General features: G+C 55.5%; 1 protein-coding gene across 2 annotated transcripts in view; it reads right to left on the bottom strand.

The window, feature by feature from the left end:
* ST14 (ST14 transmembrane serine protease matriptase) overlaps positions 1–17,656 on the bottom strand; it is a 41,519-nt gene extending 23,863 nt beyond the window's left edge. The window contains exon 1 of one of the 2 annotated variants that reach the window (XM_051847790.3): positions 17,369–17,656. In XM_051847790.3, coding sequence (XP_051703750.2) covers positions 17,369–17,449 — 81 coding nt within the window. In that variant the 5' untranslated portion in view covers positions 17,450–17,656. Of the gene's footprint in view, positions 1–1,070; positions 1,183–17,368 lie in introns of those variants that run through there. The other variant, XM_070065631.2, reaches the window with a different exon arrangement.
* Positions 17,657–20,383: the final 2,727 nt, after the last annotated feature.

Below are 20,383 nucleotides of genomic sequence, written 5' to 3'. Positions count from 1 at the left end.
AGGACCTAACGCAGAGAGGATCCTGCACTGTTCATCAAGGGATCACCAAGGGGCAAATTAAAAAGGGGGGAGCCCACACTGGACTTCTCCCCGCCACTCATGAACTCCAGGCAAGTAACCTCTCAAGAAGCTGGATTCTCAGACCCCAGAAGAGGCTATGGTTCTTGATGAGTGTGCCACCAGCATTTCCCACTCTTCTTTCTGGTAGTAAAAAACCAGCAATAAAATATAAATTATGGGGCTGGTGCTGTGGCATAGCAGGTAAGCCGCTGCCTGCATTGCCTGCATCCCATATGGGCGCCGGTTCAAGTCCCGGCTGCTCCACTTCCAATCCAGCTCTCTGCTATGGCCTGGGAAAGCAGTAGAAGATGGCCCAAGTCCTTGGGCCCCTGCACCCGCGTGGGAGATCTGGAAGAAGCTCCTGGCTTTGGATCGATGTAGCTCCAGCTGTTACAGCCAACTGGGGAGTGAACCAGCGGATGGAAGACCTCTCTGCCTCTCCTCTCTCTGTGTAACTCTGTCAAGTAAACAATAAAACTAAATCTTTATATTGAGGGGCCAAGTGCTGTAGTATAGCAGGTTCAGCCTATGACACTGGCATCCCATATAGGTGCTGGCTCCCGTCCTGGCTACTCCACTTCCAATCCAGCTCCCCGCTAATGGCCTGGGAAAAGCAGTGAAAGATGGCCCCAGTGCCTCAGCCTCTGCACCCACATTGCAGACCTGGAAGAAGCTCCTGGCTCCTGGCTTCAGCCTGGCCCAGCCCTGACCATTGTGGCCATCTGGGGAGTGAACCAGCAGATAGAAGATTGATTTCTCTCTCTCTCTCTCTCTCTCTCTCTCTCTCCCTTTCTCTCTCTCTCTCTCTCTCTCTCTGTGTGTGTGATTCTGCCTTTCAAATAAATAAAATAAACCTTTTAAAAACATAAAGTGAACTGAAACAAACACAGCGCTTGGTCAGCACCCAGACTCCCACGCCCCCTCAGCCTTAGCAGCCTGGGTTCTGGAAGCTTGTCAGAGGCGCCCCGGCGCATTCTCGGGAACGGGAAAGTTTGAGAATCTCCACCTACCATTTCCAGGAGGCTGCGGGCGGGCTCATTCACTTCCCATCACCAGCCAGAGACTCAGCAAGCTCCTGGGATGCAAGGCACCTGCTGTCCTGGGCTGGGCTCCGCCTCTGCACCCTGGGATCCTCCCAACCCGGGATGCAACGTCATCCCCAAGTCCTCAGAAACACACACTCTGGCTCCTCCCAGGGGTTGGCCGGGCCAGCTGGTTGTGCACTGCCTGGGGCTGTGGGGCCCCAGGAGGAGCCAGGCCGCTGAGAGGAGAGAGCACAGCCAACAGCTCCCACTGAAGGAAGTGAACCAAGTGCCCACAGCCACCCGAGCATGGGCGAAAGCACCCCCACCCCACCGCCTGACTCAGCTGGCCACGGGCACTGTGTCAACACACAGGAACCACAGGCTCCCGCGGGTTTCGAGCCTCGGCCAGTCCTCACCTCCCAGCACGGCCCAGGGCCCTGCCCATTCGGCTGTGGCTAGGCTCCAGGGAGGGGACAGTGCACCCTGCCGCGGGGCCCCAACACAAAGCTCTCCTCTCCTTTTCTGGGGGGTGAGGCCCTTCTGTGGCCTAGAAGGGAGGTCAGGACTGAGACCCCTGGGCCACTGGGAATGCACTGCCCACGGTGCCTCGGTTTCCCCTCTCTAAGTGGGTTAATAACCCTTTATGGCCTTCCAGGTAGAGCTGCGGTAGAACATAATTAGCTTATTCCTGCTAATGACAGGGGCCTACCTACCACCTCCTTTCAATCCGATTGACCCACCCATGGCCCCCCCCACCCATTTGCCCAAAGCCCGGCAGCCTCACTCTTCCCTCTGGGCTGGTGCAGCGCCTGGAGCTGAACTTCAAAACATCCAAACAAAGCAAAAAACCTTAACAGCACAAGTGCCCTGTGTGGGCCTCAAAGACCATGCAGGAGCAGATGTGGGTACGGGAAGGGGTCTTTTCAGATGCCCAAGGGAGTCGAGGCAAGGCCGACCCATGTGCACCTGCTGACTGGAGCACCAGAAGGGCCTCCACTCCCATTCCAGGGTGGCTCATCCAGCGAAGTCACCCTATCCCTTAGGCCTCAGCTTACACATCAAGTTTCCAGCCATGCCTAAAAATGCTTCTTAAAACAAAACAAAACAAAACAAAACAAAACAAAAAACCTTATTACAAAGGCAAGTTATGTAGCCATGGTGCTGTGGCACAGAGGGTTAAGCCACAGTTTGGGACACCTGTGTCCTGGATTAGAGTGCCTGGTCCCAGTGCTGACTGCTCCATACTTCCAATCCAGCTTTCTGCCAATGCACCTGAGATGTAGCAGATGATGGGCCCTAGTACTTGGGTTCCTGTCTCTCACATGGGAGACCAGGATGGGGGTCCTGGTTCCTGGTTTCAGCCTGGCCTAGCCCTGACTGTTGCTGGTACCTGGGGAGTGAACCAGCAGATGGAAGATCTCTCTCTGTCTCTCCCTCACTCTGCCTTTCAAATAAATAAATCTTTTTTTTTTTTCTAACGGCAATGTATGGGGTTGGTGTTGTAGCACAGTGGTTACACCACCACTTGTGACACTGGCATCCCATATGAGCGCCAGTTCGAGTCCCAGCTGCTCCACCTCCAATATAGCTCCCTGCTAATGCACCTGGGAAGGCAGCCACAGACAGCATGGGCCCCTGCCGCCCACAAGGGAGACCCGGGTAGCGCTCCTGGCTCCTGGTCATTGCGGCCATTTGGGGTGTGAACCGGTAGATGGAAGTTCTTTCTGTCTCTCCCTATCACTCTGCCATTCAAATAAATAAAGTTTTTTTTTTTTTTCACAAAAGGCAATTTATGAGAACCCGAAAACAATAACAAGGCAAACATGGAGTTGGACCACTCACAGCTGAGCAGGCCTCAGAGCCCCTGGCCCAGCAGCCTCTGGACAGCACTGGGAAAGGGGTCTGCCCACGGGCCAGGGCCCAAGCAAGCTCTGGGTCACCGCTGCCGGCTCACAGCGGGATTTCACACCCGTCCTGTCTCAGACTCAGCCTCACCAAATGCACTCATCACCCGGAGGCACCGCTGTGCCATGCTAGGCATTTTCAGCCGAGGGTGGCTCACCCCTAGTTCTTGCACCCTTCAGTTGGGCAAAGAGCTTAGCAGAGGGTTCTTATCACGCACCCAGCCAGCTACCAAGTGGCAAAGCTGGATTTCAGACCTGGATCTTCCTGACTGCAGAGCCGGCAGCCCTGTTGCTCTCTGGGGGCACTCTGTTACCGACACCATCACCAGCACCACTCCAGCACCGTTACAGACAAGCAAACAGCCGCAGAGACAGCAACTGCCTTGAAGAACGTCCTGCACATCTGGCAACCCCACATCTGATGTTCACCCAAAGGGAGTTGAAATCTGGGTCTGCACGGCTGTGTTCCCGGCAGCATTATTCACAGTGAACAAAGAAAATATTATATCCATGTGTGCACGCACACACACACACATGTAATGGATTATTAGTCAACCTTCATTTCAAAACCAAAGGAAATCCTGCCATTTGTAAACAACATGGGTGAACCTGGGGACAACATCACTCTAGGTAAAATAAGCCAGACACAGGAAAAAAAATATGATTTCTCTTTCATGCAGGATCTGAAATAGTCAATCCCACAGAAGCATGGGAGTGGGGGAGGGGAAGAGGTAGATGTTTCAGTTGCACCTTGCACGGGGCTGAGTCCTAGGGCCTACTTGCTGCATCGTGCCCTTGGTCGCAATGCTGTGCTGTAAACTCAAGCTTTTGCTAAGAGGGCAGGTCTTAGGCTAAGCGTCCTTTTCACAGTAATAATAATGAGATGAAATGGACAGAGGATAGGGCCGGCGCCGCGGCTCACTAGGCTAATCCTCCGCCTAGCGGCGCCGGCACACCGGGTTCTAGTCCCGGTCGGGGCGCCGGATTCTGTCCCGGTTGCCCCTCTTCCAGGCCAGCCCTCTGCTGTGGCCAGGGAGTGCAGTGGAGGAAGGCCCAGGTGCTTGGGCCCTGCACCCCATGGGAGACCAGGAAAAGCACCTGACTCCTGGCTCCTGCCATCGGATCAGCGCGGTGCGCCGGCCGCAGCGCGCCGGCCGCGGCGGCCATTGGAGGGTGAACCAACGGCAAAAGGAAGACCTTTCTCTCTGTCTCTCTCTCTCACTGTCCACTCTGCCTGTCAAAAAAATAAAAAAATAAATAAATAAATAAATAAATAAATAAATAAAAAAGAAATGGACAGAGGAAACGTATGGAGGACGTGGGTGTGTTTGTGGCACAGATGGTGGTGACGGTGGGGCAGGTGCACGCACAGGTCCAGACTCATCAAGTCGTGAGCATTACATCTGTAAAGCCTCCTGTTTGTCACCCGAGCCTCAATAAACTGGTTTAAAATACATACATATAGAAGAAGAAACACGCTGAAAAAGTCTACCTGCTAAAAAACTCAATTCGTGAAAGAGAAAAAGATTATTCATTACACTGAAAGGCACAGTGACACACAGAGGGAAAGACAGAGAATGAAAAAAGTCTTCCATCTGCTGGTTCGCTTACCAAATGCCTGCAACAGCCAGGGCTGGACCAGGCCGAAACCAGGAGCTGGGAACTCCATCCTGGTCTCCCACGGGGGTGGCAGGGACCCAAGCACTTGGGCCATCCTCTGCCGCCTTCCCGGTAGCATTAGTGGGAAGCAAGGCAGCCGGGAGCCGAAGAGGCACTCCACTGTGGGGTGCAGGCGACCCAAGCAGCAGCTGACTCACGTTCTACCACCCACCCCCAAAGCTCACTTCTTGGGCATAAGGTCTCACCGTGCTCCCCACTAGATACAGGTTTCCCTGCATCAGCCTGGGGAACTGACTCACCTCACCTCTGGCCTAGCCTCCCGGCCAGGAGGACCAGGACGCTGGCCCCTCCCGCCCACTCAGCAGGACTGGGCTCCCCTCACCACCTCCCAAACCCTGCCTGAGGTTGACCTCTTCTGGGGCCACCCCAATCCTCAGTCTGCCCCCTGGGTCCTCACCGCCTTACTGAGCAGCACCACCCACTTGGCACCAACAGTGCCCACTGCCACGTTGGGTACCAGGCAGTCCTGGGGGACACGGTGCCTCAGTTCCCCCCGCTACTGCCTCCCTCCCTTTCCTCCAGCCTTGGCCTTCCCCAGAGTTAGCACCTGACTGACTGAAGGACTCCTCTCCCCACCACCAGGTTTAGTAGCCACCCTGCACAGGCTGGAATACCCAGGGACGTTTCCAGGCCTGTATCCCACGGTGCCCTCCTCACCCTGGGCAGGGAGAGAATGCTCAATCCACCTGCCAGGGCTCTGCTGGCAGCCCCTTGCTCTCTGGTGCCAGACCTGGCCTGGCCACTGCTGTCCCCGGCCCCTCTCTGGTTTGGACTTGGCCCAATCTCTTCTCCTCCTGGACCTCTGTGGGCCACAGCCTTTTCTGCTAATTCCAACATGAGAATTCCACCTCCGGCTCTCAGCTCTCACGAAGCGAACACGGCCTCTCCTCCCCACAGATGCCCTCCCCAGCACAGCCACCCCCTTCCTTCTGCCGCAGCAGCAAAACCAGGCAGACCCCCAAGATACCCAGAGAAACACGAGGTACACCAGCACCACGTGACCCCTTCTCGTTCACATTCTCAACTTGTCATGGGACCTGGGCTAGTATGCTTTTTAGTACTGAAATCTCTATTGAGATCATTCTAGATTCCCATGCAGGCATAAGAAGGGATATCAGTGGGACAGACATTCTGGTGCAGCTGGTCAAGCCACTGCTTCCCACGCCCGTATCCCTTAACGGAGCGCCAGTTCCAGTCCCGACTGCTCTGCTTCCAATCCCGCTCCCTGCTCACGAGCCTGGGGAGGCAGAGAGGATGGCTGAAGTGTTAGGGCCCCACCCACCCATGTGGGAGATGAAGATGGAGTTCTGGGCTCCTGGCTTCAGCCTGGTGTTGTATTTGGGGAGTGAACCAGCAGATAGAAGGTATCTAATCCCTCCTCCCCCACCCTGATCCTCTGCCTTTAGATAAATATATCATTTGGTTTTAGACTTTATTTATTTATTTGAAAGGCAGAATTACAGAGGAGAGAGAGAGAGATGGATTTTCCATCTATTGGTTCACTCCCCAAATGGCCATGACAACTGGGGCCGGGCAGATCTGAACCCAGAAACCAGGAGCTTCTTCCAAGTCTCCCAAATGGGTGCAAGAGCCTAAGCACTTGAGCCATCTTCTGCTGCTTTTCCAGGCCATTAGCAGGGAGCTGGATTGGAAATGGAGCAGCTGGGACTCGAATCCATGCCCCATGTGATGTCAGCATTGCAAGTGCGTGGCTTTATTTATTTATTTATTTTAATTTTTTTTTTTTTTGATAGGCAGAGTGGACAGTGAGAGAGACAGAGAGAAAGGTCTTCCTTTGCTGTTGGTTCACCCGCCAATGGCCGCCGCGGCTGGCACGCTGCAGCTGGCGCACCGCGCTGATCTGAAGCCAGGAGCCACGTACTTATCCTGGTCTCCCATGGGGTGCAGGGCCCAAGCACTTGGGCCATCCTCCACTGCACTCCCTGGCCACAGCAGAGAGCTGGCCTGGAAGAGGGGCAACCGGGACAGAATCCGGCGCCCCGACCGAGACTAGAACCCGCTGTGCCGGCGCCGCAAGGCGGAGGATTAGCCTAGTGAGCCGCGGCGCCGGCCGCAAGTGGGTGGCTTTAACCACTACGCCATAACACTGGCCCTTAATAACCCCCTACACACTGTGCCCAGTTTCCCCCATGGTAACATCACATAAAACTACACTTTCATATCCACAGTCCCCTGATCTTCCTCAGATTTCTGTCTGACTTGCCCTCGTGCATGTATTAAGTTGCACAGGAGTACAAGTATTGCCAGTGTAGCCTCCCATATCCACCATCACAGTTAAGATTCTGAACAAGGATAGGCACTGGGTGCAGCCGTTAAGATAAGACATTTATCGGGACATCAGCGTCCCACACAACAGCCTGGGTTCAAGTCTTTTTTTTTAAGATTTATTTTTATTTATTTGAAAGAATTACAGAGAGGCAGAGGCAGAGAGAGAGAGGTCTTCCATCTGCTGGTTCACTCCCCAAATGGCTGCAATGGCGGAGCTGCGCCAATCGGAAGCCAGGAGACAGGAGGTTCCTCCAGGTCTCCCACATGGGGGCAGGGGCCCAAGCACTAGGGTCATCTTTCACTGCTTTCCCAGGCCATAGCAGAGAGCTGGATTGGAAGTGGAGCAGCCAGATCTCAAACTGGCGCCCATATGGGATCCTGGCACTGCAGGCAGCAGCCTTACTTGCTATGCCACAGTGCCGGCCCTGAGTTCAAGTCTTGGTTCCATTCCCAATTCCAGCTTCCTGCTAATGCATGCCCTGGGAGGTTGCAGGCGATGGCTTGCGTACCTGAGTCCCTGCCATCCACGTGGGAGACCAGCATGAGTTCTGGCTCCTGGATATGGCTCGGCCCAACCCTGACTGTTGTGGGGGCATTTGGAGAATGAACCACAGGATGAAAGAGCTCTCTCTCTCTCTCTCTCAAACAAAATGAAAATAAATTTTTAGACAAATCTGAATAGAGTATTCTCTTAAGTCTTCTAAACTGAGCCACACAGTGTGTAGGATTTGGGGACTGTTGCCTCTTTCTTCTGTGCAAAACTCCCTGGAGATCAGCCAAGCCATTGTGTCGATCACCAGTTCGCTCCTTTGCTGGGCAGGACCCATGCCTCACAGGCACCAGTTCGTTTCTGCCTCAATGGACCTGGGCATCTGCACGAGTCGGCGGCATAGCCTCCAGAACCGGCTAGGGCTCCCGGGCAGGCTAACTGAGCTAGACATCTAGGAAGCTGTTGGGGTGACAGGGCTGATACACAGACAGCACAGCCTCCCCTCCCGGGGCGGGGGCAGGGCGCACCCGGAGCGCAGTGCCCAAACCAGAATCTCCCATGGGAGCAGCGACAGGCCAGAGGCCGGCTAGAACTGCTGGGCCTACCCCTGGGATCGGACTCTAGAGCGGGACACTCTCTGGAGGGCCTCTCGCCCCCCACCCTGCTTCGGCCCGCCTTTCTGGGAGAAACAGCATTTGCATTTAGTGCCAACATTAGCGAGCGCCTCTCTCCGGGAACCGTGCGCAGCACCACAAGCCCGCGCTGATTAACGCACTGGAGTACCACCAGTCTCACGCCCCTGCTCGGGGCAGCTCACACACTGTCTTCGTCCACTCAGCTCCTCCAATCAGCCAAACAAAAAGATTTTCGATACCTCTGGCCATCCGGCTCAGGCTCACCATTCAGCCCACACGGGTGAAGACGTGGTCCCCAGAATTCATAACCCCCAGGAGGCCTGGATAGTGTGGCTTCTGGGCGGGGGGAGGTGTCTTCTGGTCAGTTACTGCCCACGTTCTGATGGTTCTTTTTCCTGCATTGCCCGGGAATGCATTCAAGTAACACGCACAAACAATAAAAGGAAAAATAAGAATGATACCCCGGATGGAAGCTTATGCAGCAATCAAAAGTGGTTTTGCAGAGTAGATAATAACATGGAAAAGCTATCTAAGACTGCTAAATAAAAGGAAAAACAATGGGGCCGGCGCTGTGGCGCAGCAGGTAAAGCTGCCACCTGCAGTGCCTGCATCCCGTATGGATGCTGGTTCGAGTCCCGGCTGCTCCACCTCCAATCCAGCTCTCTGCTATGGTCTGGGAAATCAGTAGAAGAGTCCTTGGGGCCGGCACTGCGGCTCAATAGGCTAATCCTCCGCCTAGCGGCGCCGGTACACTGGGTTCTAGTCCCGGTCAGGGCGCCGGATTCTGTCCCGGTTGCCCCTCTTCCAGGCCAGCTCTCTGCTGTGGCCCGGGAAGGCAGTGGAGGATGGCCCAAGTGCTTGAGCCCTGCACCCCATGGGAGACCAGGAGAAGCACCTGGCTCCTGGCTTCGGATCAGCCAGCTCCACCTGTTGTGGCCAACTGGGGAGTGAACCAGCGGATGGAAGACTTCTGTTTCTCTGCCTCTTCTTCTCTCTCTGTGTAACTCACTTTCAAATAAATAAATAAAATCTTTTTTAAAAATTGGAAAAAACAAGTCACAAAGTATATGGTACCACTCACCCTTGCCAACTCAAGGGTGAGAGTCTGCTCTGAGGAACACTCCAGACTCTTCAGCGTGCTGGGGGCAGGGGCTGGGTCTTTGCTCCACACCCCTGGCATTGGTCTACATACTTAACAAATGTTCAACAATTAATTGCAGTCAAGTCTTTATCATCAGACTAGAATAACAGGTCAGCATGGTGGCACAGTGGTTAAAGCCACCACCTGCAATGCTAGCATCCCATATGGGTGCTGGTTCAAGTCCCAGCTGCTCCACTTCTGATCCAGCTCCCTGCTAATGTGCCTGGGAAAGCAGTGGAGGATGATCCAAGTGCCTGGGCCCCTGCACCCACATGGGAGACAGGGAAGAACCTGCTGGCTCCTGGATCCTCTCTCCCTCTGTAACTCTGACTTTCAAATAAATAAATAAGGGGCCGGCGCTGTGGCACAGCAGGTTAATGCCCTGGCCTGAAGCACCAGCATCCCATATGGGCGCCGGTTCAAGCCTCAGCTGCTCCACTTCCGATCCAGCTCTCTGCTGTGGCCTGGGAAAGCAGTGAAAGATGCCCCTAGTGCTTGGGCCCCTGCACCCACATGGGAGACCCAGAAGAAGCTCCTGGCTCCTGGCTTCAGATCGGCACAGCTCCAGCCGTTGCAGCCATCTGTGGAATGAACCAACAGATGGAAGACCTCTCTCTCTGTCTCTACCTCTCTCTGTAACTCTTTCAAATAAATAAAATAAATCTTAAAAAAAAAAAAAAGAATTATAATATGAGCCAAACTCTGCACAGGGTTGAAATCCAGGGGAGAAAATTTCCCTCCTGTATGTTTCGATACTGCTTAATTGAAAGGTGTCTGGCCTAGTGGTTAAGATGCAATGCCCGCCTACCACGTCATAGAATCTGGCTTGACACCCAGCTGCAGCTCCAGCTCCTGACTCCCGCTTCCTGCTCGTGCAGACCCTGGGAGGCAACAAGAAGGGCTCAAGGAAGTGGGTCCTCGCTGCCCGCGTGGGAGACCCGGATGAAGTTCCTGGCTCTCGGCTTTGGCCCGGCCCAGCCGGGGCTATTACCGGCAGCTAAGGAATGAACCAGCTAATGGAAGATCCTTCTCTCTCGCTCTCACTCACACTCGCACTCTCTTTCTGTCTCTCACTAGCTCTTGCTCTCTCCCTGCCACCCTGCCTTTCAAATAAATTTTTAAAATAGAGAAAAACTTTATAAACAAGTAAATCTTTTTAGAAAGTTCCTAACTTTTATAATCAGAAAAAAAACTTTTTTTTTTTTTTAAAGAAAGCATGCATAGGCGATAGAGTAAGTGGTTACAATGCCTCTGCATGGGTACTTTCTCCTGTTTTAAAATTCTTACAGCTTCTGTGAATTTGCCAAATTTTTTTGCAATGTAGCCCACATCATAATATACTAGCCTTTAAATAATAATTTTTAGGGTTATCAGAAATATAAACCTGGAAAACACCTTACTTTCTTTCTTTTTTTTTTTTTTTTTTTGATTGATTTTTATTTATTTGAAAGAGTTATAGAGAGAGAGGTCTTCCACCCTCTGGTTCACTCCCACATGGCTACAACAGCCAGAGCTGAGCTGATCCCGAGTCAGGAGCCAGGAGCTTCCTCCAGGCCTCCCATGTGGGTGCAGGGGCTCAAGGACATGGACCATCTTCTTCTGCATTGCCCAGGCCACAGCAGAGAGCTGGGTTAGAAATAGAGCAGCCAGGACTCGAACCAGCACCCACACGGGATGCCAGCGCTTCAGGCCAGGCTTTTAACCTGCTGAGCCACAGCACCAGCCCCGCTTTCTTACTTTCAGATGGGCAGCCACATGACACGCCTGGCCTTTCCCGGATGGCTGTCCAGTCCGAATCCGGGTCCTACCACAGCGGCTGGCCCACACACCTGCCCACAGGAAGGAGGCGGTGCCTGTTCCACTGGGGAGCACCACACTCACTCCTAACCCAGCCTGGCCAGCTCTCCATGGCTCAGAATTCCGTCATCCACTGTGTCGCCCTTTCCCACACGCCCGGGTGTCAGCCTCTGACAGGTGGAGCTCCCAACCTTTCCCTGAGCTGTCACTAAGTATGGAAGGGCACAGAACCCCCAGGGAGTGAGGGGCAGCCCTGAGGCCACTGCCCGGCGTGGATGCAGGCCTGGGGTCTCCCAGGTACAGCTGCTCTATCGCACACAACCCACCCCTACCTCCCAGGAGGCCCCAGTCGGCCACGGAGCCCGGCAGACTGGAGGTGGGCGCACGCCTTCCCCAGAACACAGCGGTCAAGTGCACAACCACCACTGGGTGAAAGAATGCAGGCAGGAAGGAGTGGGAGGGCTGAGCGTGTGCACGGCTTGGTTCTCGGGCTTGGGTGGGTTCTGGGTGTTTTGCATTTTAGATTTCCACCAGGATCCCTGGTCCTGTGTGTAACAAACAGAGCAGCACTGAGTTTCAAGCCTTGGAATCACAACTCCAGCTGTGCGCCTGGTCTCAGGGCGGAGGAACCTCATCAAAAGGGGGAAGCCAGACGAGCTCAGAGGGAGGGGATGTTCGTGCCTTGGGCTGGCGCCTGGTGATCACCAGTTGGTTTTTTATAAGCTCACAACTCTCTCTTTAATGATGCGTTTTAGGATTTTGCCCGGGACACACATCAATCATCATTGTCTTTGGAACACGATTTTATGACGGCACTGTGGTTAACATCATAGGCTTTGAAAGTCACACAGATCCAAGTGTGAATTCTTGCTCTGCTTCTCACCGCCCCTGGGTTCTCTTACAAACCCTTTGAGCCTCAGTGTTCTCGTCTGGAAAGTGGACAATTTTTTCTCCAGACACCTGCTGTGAGGATACAGGGGGATAAACTCAAGCACACGTATGCAGTGAAGGGCAGAAACGGCTGTCGCCATTTCCGCATCACCATCCTGCCCCAGGATCACCGCCCTGGGCCGCAGAGAGACGGTGGCCATGGCTCTGGCCCAAGTCAGCTCCTGCAGGGATGCCACGGAAAACCCCCGGAGAGACGCTAAACCCAGACAGAGGCGGCGAGTCCTGAAGACGTCGAATGCCCGAGACTAGAATTTCCAGCTGCTTCTAGGAAAGCTCTTGGCCAAGAGAAAAAGGGAAATTGTTGTCGACAAGCTTTGCACGAAGGCAGAGCGCCTTCCTCCCCACACCAGACAGGACGCACACTGCCAGAGAAGCCCGCAGTTCCCAGGCCCAGTCCTGTCTCCACACCACCCAAGGCTCCTATAACGAGCCCCGGGCAGCTCCGAAATATCCCTGGGTAATCCGTCCCCGGCTCAGGCCCTGGGGCTGACAGCCCTGCTCTGTGTGTGGCAGTCCTGAGAGACTGCAGCAAAGCCAGTCTACCTGGGCACCGATTAGATCCCGCTCCCACTCTGCTCTGTGACTCCGGGCAAGCTGCTCACCCTCTCTGTGCTGTCTTCCTCACCTAAACACGGGTAGTAATATTATTAGTACAGTTGGCTCTTCGTAAGTACTGGTTCCACATCTGCTGACTCAACCAAATGCAGCTTGAAATTTTTTTTTAAACTGCATCTGGCGTGGGCACCACGGCTAAGATGCCACCTGGGACGTGCGTGTCCCATATCACAATGTCTGGATTGGGACCCAGTTCTGTACCCGATTCCACCTGTGTCTGATAGGGCAGGAAGAGCCTGCTGCTGGCCAAGGGAAATATCACCCCATGCAGTGTTACTGAGCTACGGCTTTCTCGATGCCACGTAGGGAAATGCTTGAAAACAAGATTTTCATAGGACCAAAGGAATCACTTTAACCTAAGATGAACACTTGGGCATTTTGTATAAAAATCATTCACCGTGTTTTCCTTCTGGCATTAAATACTAGAAAAGGGTTGCACAGATTCTTGTGAGGTTGGGGGTTTGACACAACAGTTAAGACCCTGCTCGGGACACCCACTTTGCATATCAGAGTGCCTGGGTTCAAGTCCCAATGCCAGCTTCCTGCTAGTGTGCTTCCTAACAGTTAACAGGGATGGCTCAGGTACTTGGGCTCCTGACACCCATGTGGGAGGCCCCTGATTGAGTTCCTGGTTCCAGACTTTGGCCTGGCCCAGCCCAGGTTGTTGGGAGCACTTGGGGCATAAACCAACAGATTGGAGCTATCATTCTGACTCTCAAATAAATTAAATGAATAATTTTTTAAAAAATGGGCCTATATTGGGCATGTACAGACTTTTTTTCTTTGTCATTATCCCTAAACCATACAGTATAAGAACTATGCACATCAGTAACTATAAGCAGTCAAAGATGATTAAAGTATGCAGGAGAGGGGACGGCGCCGTGGCATAGTGGGCTAAGCCTCTGCCTGCGGCGCCGGCATCCCATATGGGCCCTAGTTCGAGTCCTGGCTGCTCCTCTTCCAATCCAGCTCTCTGAGGAAGCAGTGGAAAATGGCTCAATTCCTTGGACCCCTGCACCCACGTGGGAGACCTAGAGGAAGATCCTGGCTCCTGGCTTTGGATTGGCCCAGCTCTGGCCATTGTAGCCGTTTGGAGAGTGAACCAGCAGATGGAAGACCTTTCTGTCTGTCTCTTCCCCTCTCTGTGTGTAATTCTACCTCTCAAATAAATAAAATATTTTTTTTTTGACAGGCAGAGTTAGGCAGTGAGAGAGAGAGAGACAGAGAGAAAGGTCTTCCTTCCGTTGGTTCACCTCCCAAATGGCCAATACGGCCAACACACTGCACCAACCTGAAACCAGGAGCCAGGTGCTTCCTCCTGGTCTCCCATGCAGGTGCAGGGCCCAAACACTTGGGCCATCCTCCACTGCCTTCCTGGGCCACAGCAGAGAGCTGGACTGGAAGAGGAGCAACCAGGACAGAATCCAGCGCCCCAACCGGGACTAGAACCCGGGGTGCCGGTGCCACAGGCAGAGGATTAGCCTAGTGAGCTGCAGCGCCAGCCAATAAAATCTTTGCACAAATCCTATGCCACTTTACATAAGGGACTCAAGCGTCGGGGATGGGTCCCAGGAGCAGTCCCAGTGAATACCCAGGACCAGCTGTGCTCCTCTGTAAGGGAAGTGATACTACACAGCGCCTGCTCAGGCCACGCTGCCAGCGATCGCCAGTGTCCTCGATGCTCCAGGAGCCACGGGCACAATGCTAGAAGCAACACCATGTTTGGCACCCGCATCCCCCAGGGCTCTGGCACACCCAAAATCCTCAGGGAAGAGCCGACCTTCTCTCTCAGGAGAGACATAAGCCAGCAAGCAGCCTGGGCAGAACCGCAAATCAGGGAAGGCACAGACAGCAGGGGAACTCCAAGGCCACAGCGTTCCAAGGGCTGGAGCCGCTGGCCACAGGCAGTGAGCACCCAGGCGAGGGAGAGGGAGCCGGGCCTCGTTCTGCTTCCGCAGCCACGGATGACGCCAAGGGCTTCGGGCCACCCAGCCAGCCGGCCCTGAGCAGCGACTCGGGCCTCTTACCACTGAAGCAGCAGCCAGGCTCGGGTCATCATCTCTCAGACCTCAGCGTTCCTGCTTCCCGTGTGAAGGCTGAGACTTTCCAGGCATTGGGGGGGGGGGGGTCCTCTAAAGCCCCCTGGAGAAGCACACCGCATTTCCTGCTGCTTGCCGCCCACCGCGCTCTCCCCCACACCCCTTGCTCATCCCTGCACCTGCTGGACAGATCAGAGAAGTGTTCCGGAGCTGTATTTGGGGGTGGGGGTAGGGGAGCGTGGGTCTGCCGCCAGCACACACTTTCTTTTCATAGAAGATTCTTTCTCCTAGGAGCTGGGTACAGTGGAAACCGAAGACCCCAGGAAGAGAGTCTCAATTGCTCTCAGTGGGTCAGCAAGCCAGGCAGGCCCCTCTGCAGGGTCAGGGCTCCGTGGACAACCCCAGCCTCCGCACCTGCACCCCACTAAGACTCCACCTGCAGCACCTTCCTGTTGCTCTCTGCAGGCTGTCTGCAGCCCCAGACTCCGCCATCACACCACAGCTGACTAACGCTTTCATGGTCAAGGATCCCTTTGAGTCTTTGCAACAAATATGGCACACAATACGTCATCCCCATTTCACAGCCACAGAAACGGAGGCTCAGAGAGATGAGGGGACCTCTGAGATCATGGGGCTGGAAGAGGGCAGCATCAGGGTTTGGCTCCAGCTGGACGCCTCTGTCGCCACATCACAGATGCCTCCAGCCCCAGGTGCCTTGCCAACCCTGCCAGCCGCATTAGACGGACGCCCTCCTAGGAGCCCGCCTTGGACGTATGCAGACACACAACTGAGATCCTGTACCCCACGCCATACAGGGTGGCCCTGCAGGCAGGGACTGTGTGGTGGGGTCTTTCTCGCTGCTACCTCCCTCTACCCTGTTGAGTTGGCAGCTCCCTAGGACACACCTGCTATGTGAATGAGTGAGTGCATGAGTGAATTCTGGCCAGTTAACATGTGACTCTGAGCAGCCAGAGTGGGACAGCCCAGCTCCAGATATCTGCTTTTGACCCCAACAACAAACAGCTGATTTTCCCACCCTGGTCTCCATAGGCTGAAGAGACGCTGAGTCACACCCAGGGTTAACAGCGACCTGAGATGGGACCTCTGCAGGTCAAAACACCTTCAACAGCCACCGTCAAATATTCAACAGGGCCCCAGCCACTGGGTGAGGTCGGCTTCCCTGTTCTCCCTTCTGACCATCACAGTTGCCCTCTGCAAACCGGCTCACACACAGACAGAAGAACCCACGCAGTCCCCAGCCCACCCTGTGCAGCAGAGCCCAGCTGATCTCTCCTGCTGTCTCCTGCCATCGCTCTCAAGACTTGAAGTTGCTTATCAGACTGGTCTTGGAAAGCCCTGCCTCCAGCAGTGTCTGGCCCAGGGCAAGTTGGGTGAACGGAGCTTGCTGGAGAAAAGACAGCAGCCTTGGAAAGGGGATTGGCAGACTGGTATAAGGGGCAGCCCAGTGGCGTGGAGAATGGCAGAGCCTCACAGAAGACCAGCAAGCGCTCAGGGACCAAGGGGGAACGGAGTCGAGGGCTTGGGGGAGACAGGGAGCGAGTGCGAGGGGAGCCCCCTGCTGGAGGAGGGAGCGTGGGCAGACAGCAGGTGGCCCAGACCGGGGGAAGGGAAGTGGGAAGAGCCCACGTGGAGGGAGGGAAGCTAAACAGGACTGAAATAACAAACACCCCACAGCAGGCTCCTCCGGACTGGGCCCAGGTAGGCAATTAGGAAGGATTCACAAACATCTGGCAATTCAGAAAGGAAGAGACGGCGGCTCAGGAGCTGAGAGGGCTCGGATATCTGACCCCACACGGGAGCAAACGGGGGGAGGGGCTCCTGCGAGGTTAGGGGTCCCAGGAGACAGCCCATCCTCTGCCGAGGAGCAAAGCCCCTCACCAAACACTCCTGCCTGGTAGCACACCCCAGTGCCCCGCGTGTGAAAGCGGGGGCCGGGCTGAACAAAGAGAGTGGCCGCCCGGCTGCAAACCCCAGGAGTGTCCTCCAGTACAGTGACTGACACCCAGCCCCAACTCCCTGCGTCAGCTTCCAAGGCTCCTGACACCAGCCAAGAGGGCCCTCATTGTTCTGGCCACCGAAGGAGAGCTTCCTGCTTCCAAAAGCCACGTGTTCCACACCCCTTCCCCGAGAGTCCCCTGCCCTCCTGGAGATCGCAGCCCAGCAAGGCCAAACCCTGCAGTTCTCAGCTCCAGCCTCGAAGGCAGCCAAAGCCCTCGGCAAAGGGCCCCAGGCGCCTATTCCTATCGACCAGGACGGGACAAACGCCACAGCTGCGGGGGCCCAAGGACGGCTGAGCCGCCACACCCTCCAAGAACCTCCTTCCGCCGGCCCCACCACCCACTCCGAGCCCCTGCCCAAAAAGCAACGTGGCGGGACCGAAACGGGGCCCCTGTGCCAATCAGGGAACCGGCCGCGGGCGCAGGCAGGCGGGAGAGGAACCGGGCGCCTCGCGGCCGGGGCCCTCCGCCTCCACGGTGGCCGGCGCGCCGCAGGTCTGGTACCAAAGGTCCGGCCGGCTCGCCCCGCCCGCGGCGGCCAGGCACCAGCCGAACAGGAAATTCCACCTGCGCGCCCCGCGTCCCGGCCACCAACGGGCACCGCAGCCCGGCCGGCCCGCGACCCGGCGCCGCGCTCCAGGGCTCGGGGGGCGCGCGGGGCCCGCGTCTGAGCGCCCGGACCCCGGCGACCCCGGCGACCCCGGCGACCCCGGCCCTCGCCCACCTCCTGCCGCGAGCTGTACTTGAGTCCCGCGCCGAAGTCCTTCGGGCCCCCGCTGCCCTTGCGGGCCCGGTCGCTCCTCATGGTCCCTCTGGCCGATGGGGGGTCTCAGAGGCGTGGTCCCTGCGGGCAGCCAGCTCCCATGGCCCGCGGGGCGCGGGGCGCAGGCGACCGAGGCGCTAGGCTCTCTCAAGCTCTCCTCTTCCTGGCCCGCGCAGGTAGTTTCTGGGTGTGGCCTCTCCCGGCTGGCCCCGCCGGCCGCCCGCGCACCTTTCGCGGGTCACAGCCCCCCTCCGGCCACGCCCACACCGGGAAGCTCCGCCCCGAAAAGGCACCTCCTGGGCCGGGAAGTGAGCGAGCCTGAAGATGCGGTGGTCAGGGAGACTCGAACAACAAGGGAGTTCACTGCTCTCCTGGAGGACAGCCCTCGCGGCCGCCGTCCACCCTCTCTACCTCGGCCCATAGGAAGCACCTGCTGTGGCCAGCGCCCATCCGGGTGGCTGGGTCAGCAGAGACGGAGGTGCTGAACCCAACGCCCTCGGGTCAGCTCCCGTCTTTCAGCCATTCGCAGCATCGGAAGCTGACCCATCCCTTTTTTGCCCAGTCTGGCTCCTGTGTGTCACGGTTCCCAGCGTTACTCAGCCTCCTCCCGCCCTCCTACACTTTCTCTCTTGGCCACTCAGCTCATCTTACAGCTCATCGTACAGACCAAACACCTTGCAGCTTCCCGGCATTACCAGGGGAGCACCTGTCTCTCTCCCTCCCCCCCCCCCCCCCCCCCCGCCAGTGGCAGGTGCAGGGAACGTCTCCATCGGTGCTGTATTCACAGTACACAGCCAGTAGATGTTTAGGATGTGCTAAGCACCGGCCTAGGCACGGGAAAACAAGAGGGAGTAAAATAAAAACCACTGCCTTGGGGGCCGGCCCTGTGGCGTAGCAGGTAAAGCCCCAGCCTGCAGCTCCGGCATCCCATATAGGCACCCGTTCGAGTCCCAGCTGCTCCACTTCCAATCCAGCTCTCTGCTATGGCCTGGGAAAGCAGTAGAAGATGGCCCAAGTCCTTGGGCCCCTGCACCGACGCAGGAGACCCAGAATGAAGCTCCTGGCTTCTGCCTTCGGATCGGCACAGCTCCGGCCATTGTGGCCAATTGGGGAATGAACCAGAGAGAGACCTCTCTCTCTCTCTCTCTCTCTCTCTCTCTCTCTGCCTCTCCTTCTCTGTGTAAATCTGACTTCCAAATAAATAAATAAATCTTAAAAAAAAAACTACAAATGTGTATACCCCTTTCTTTCACCTCCATTTAGAAACCCCCTAATCCAGCCCTCATCATCCTTTGCCTGGTTTTGTGTCAGATGCAAAAAGGTCTCCTGCCTCCCATCTGCCACGCTCTGATCTCAGCTACACATGGCTGCCAGGTTCACCTTCTAAAACCACAGTCTCTTTGAAACCCAATCCAACCCCCGTGGCATGGCATCTGCACTCTGATCTGCCCTCCCTGGCAGCCACGCCACCTGCATTTCCTATCCGGACTTCTCATCAGCCACTTTTCCAACTTGGCGCCATTCCTGATGCTCCCTGTCCTCCAAGAACCTCTTCTCCTTCATGCTCACCTCTGCATTTTGGACCTAGATCACCACTGGAGCGATGGGTTTGCTCCCGAAGGCTAGGACCATGTGCCCTTCCCCTGGAGAGTTAAGTGTGGATGGCCATGGGGCTAGCTGTGACCGAGGAAACTCGAACGAGAGAGGGTTCACACGCACAATCCCCGTGCTTTCTTCTGGAATGAAGCCTCTGTCCGTCTGTGGTCCTAGGAGGCAGGTGTGCACTGTAGCATGCGTGACGATGAAGCGTATGGATGTGCGTCGCTGAGAGCTGGCGGCCGCTCACTGTCGCTGCTGCCCTAGCCCATCCTGACTATGGGTGGGAGATTCCCCTTGCTTCAAAGCCAGAACAAGGTCTGTTTGTACCTCTATCATGCAACCGGGAGTTTTTCATGGCATATTTCTGTCTGTGTCTTGCTCAGCTTTGATTTCTCTGAGCAATAAATCATCAATTTAATAAATACTCTAGAAAAATAAATCAAGCACCTTGCACTTTATAAAGCATTCCAAAGCTAAACAGATGATATCAAAAAAGAATTGTCCAGGCTAGTGTTGTGGTAGGGCAGGTTAAGCTGCCACGTAGGATGCCAGCATCCCCTTCAGAGCGCTGCTTCAAATCCTGGCTGCTCCGCTTCTGAGCCAGCAGCTCTCTGCTGATGCTCTTGGGAAGGCAACGTAAGATGGCTCAAATACTTGGGCATAGGAGGTCAGGCTGGAGTTCCCGGCTCTTGGTCTTAGCCTGGCCCAGACCTGGCTTTTGCAGCCATCTGGGAAGTGAACCAGTGGATGGAAGATCAATTTCTCTCTCTCTCTCTCTCTCTCTCTGTGTGTGTGACTCCTTTTTATTTTTTTTTTAATTTGACAGATAGAGTTAGTGAGAGAGACAGAGAGAAAGGTCCTCCTTCCGTTGGTTCACCCCCCAAATGGCTGCTATGGCCAGCGCTGCACCAATCCGAAGCCAAGAGCCAGGTGCTTCCTCCTGGTCTCCCATGCAGATGCAGGGGCCCAAGCACTTGGGCCATCCTCCATTGCCTTCCCGGGCCACAGCAGAGAGCTGGACTGGAAGAGGAGCAACCGGGACAGAATCCGGCGCCCATATGGGATGCCAGTGCCGCAGGCAGAGGATTAACCAAGTGAGCCATGGCGCCGGCCCCTGATGCCTCCTTTTTAATTAGTTAATTAATTAACAACTTTTAAGGAATTAATTTGCTACTTTGGATTGCCAATGGCACCACACCCTTCAATTACTGGGAATAACTGAAAGCAAACCGGATCCAAAGTGACATGATGAATCAGAGGGTGCACCTGGTCCCCCAGCCCACAACCCTGTAGAAGATGTGACTCGGGCTGGTGTTGTGCATAGCGGGTTAAGCTGCTGCCTGTGACGCCAGATCCTCTATGAGCACCAGTCCAACT

Source organism: Oryctolagus cuniculus, chromosome 1 (genome assembly GCF_051225735.1).
Source record: "Oryctolagus cuniculus isolate XC-2025 breed Fujian yellow rabbit chromosome 1, ASM5122573v1, whole genome shotgun sequence".
NCBI lineage: Eukaryota > Metazoa > Chordata > Mammalia > Lagomorpha > Leporidae > Oryctolagus > Oryctolagus cuniculus.
The sequence above is the reverse complement of the archived record's forward strand: the minus strand, read 5'-3'. Positions and strand labels throughout refer to the sequence as shown.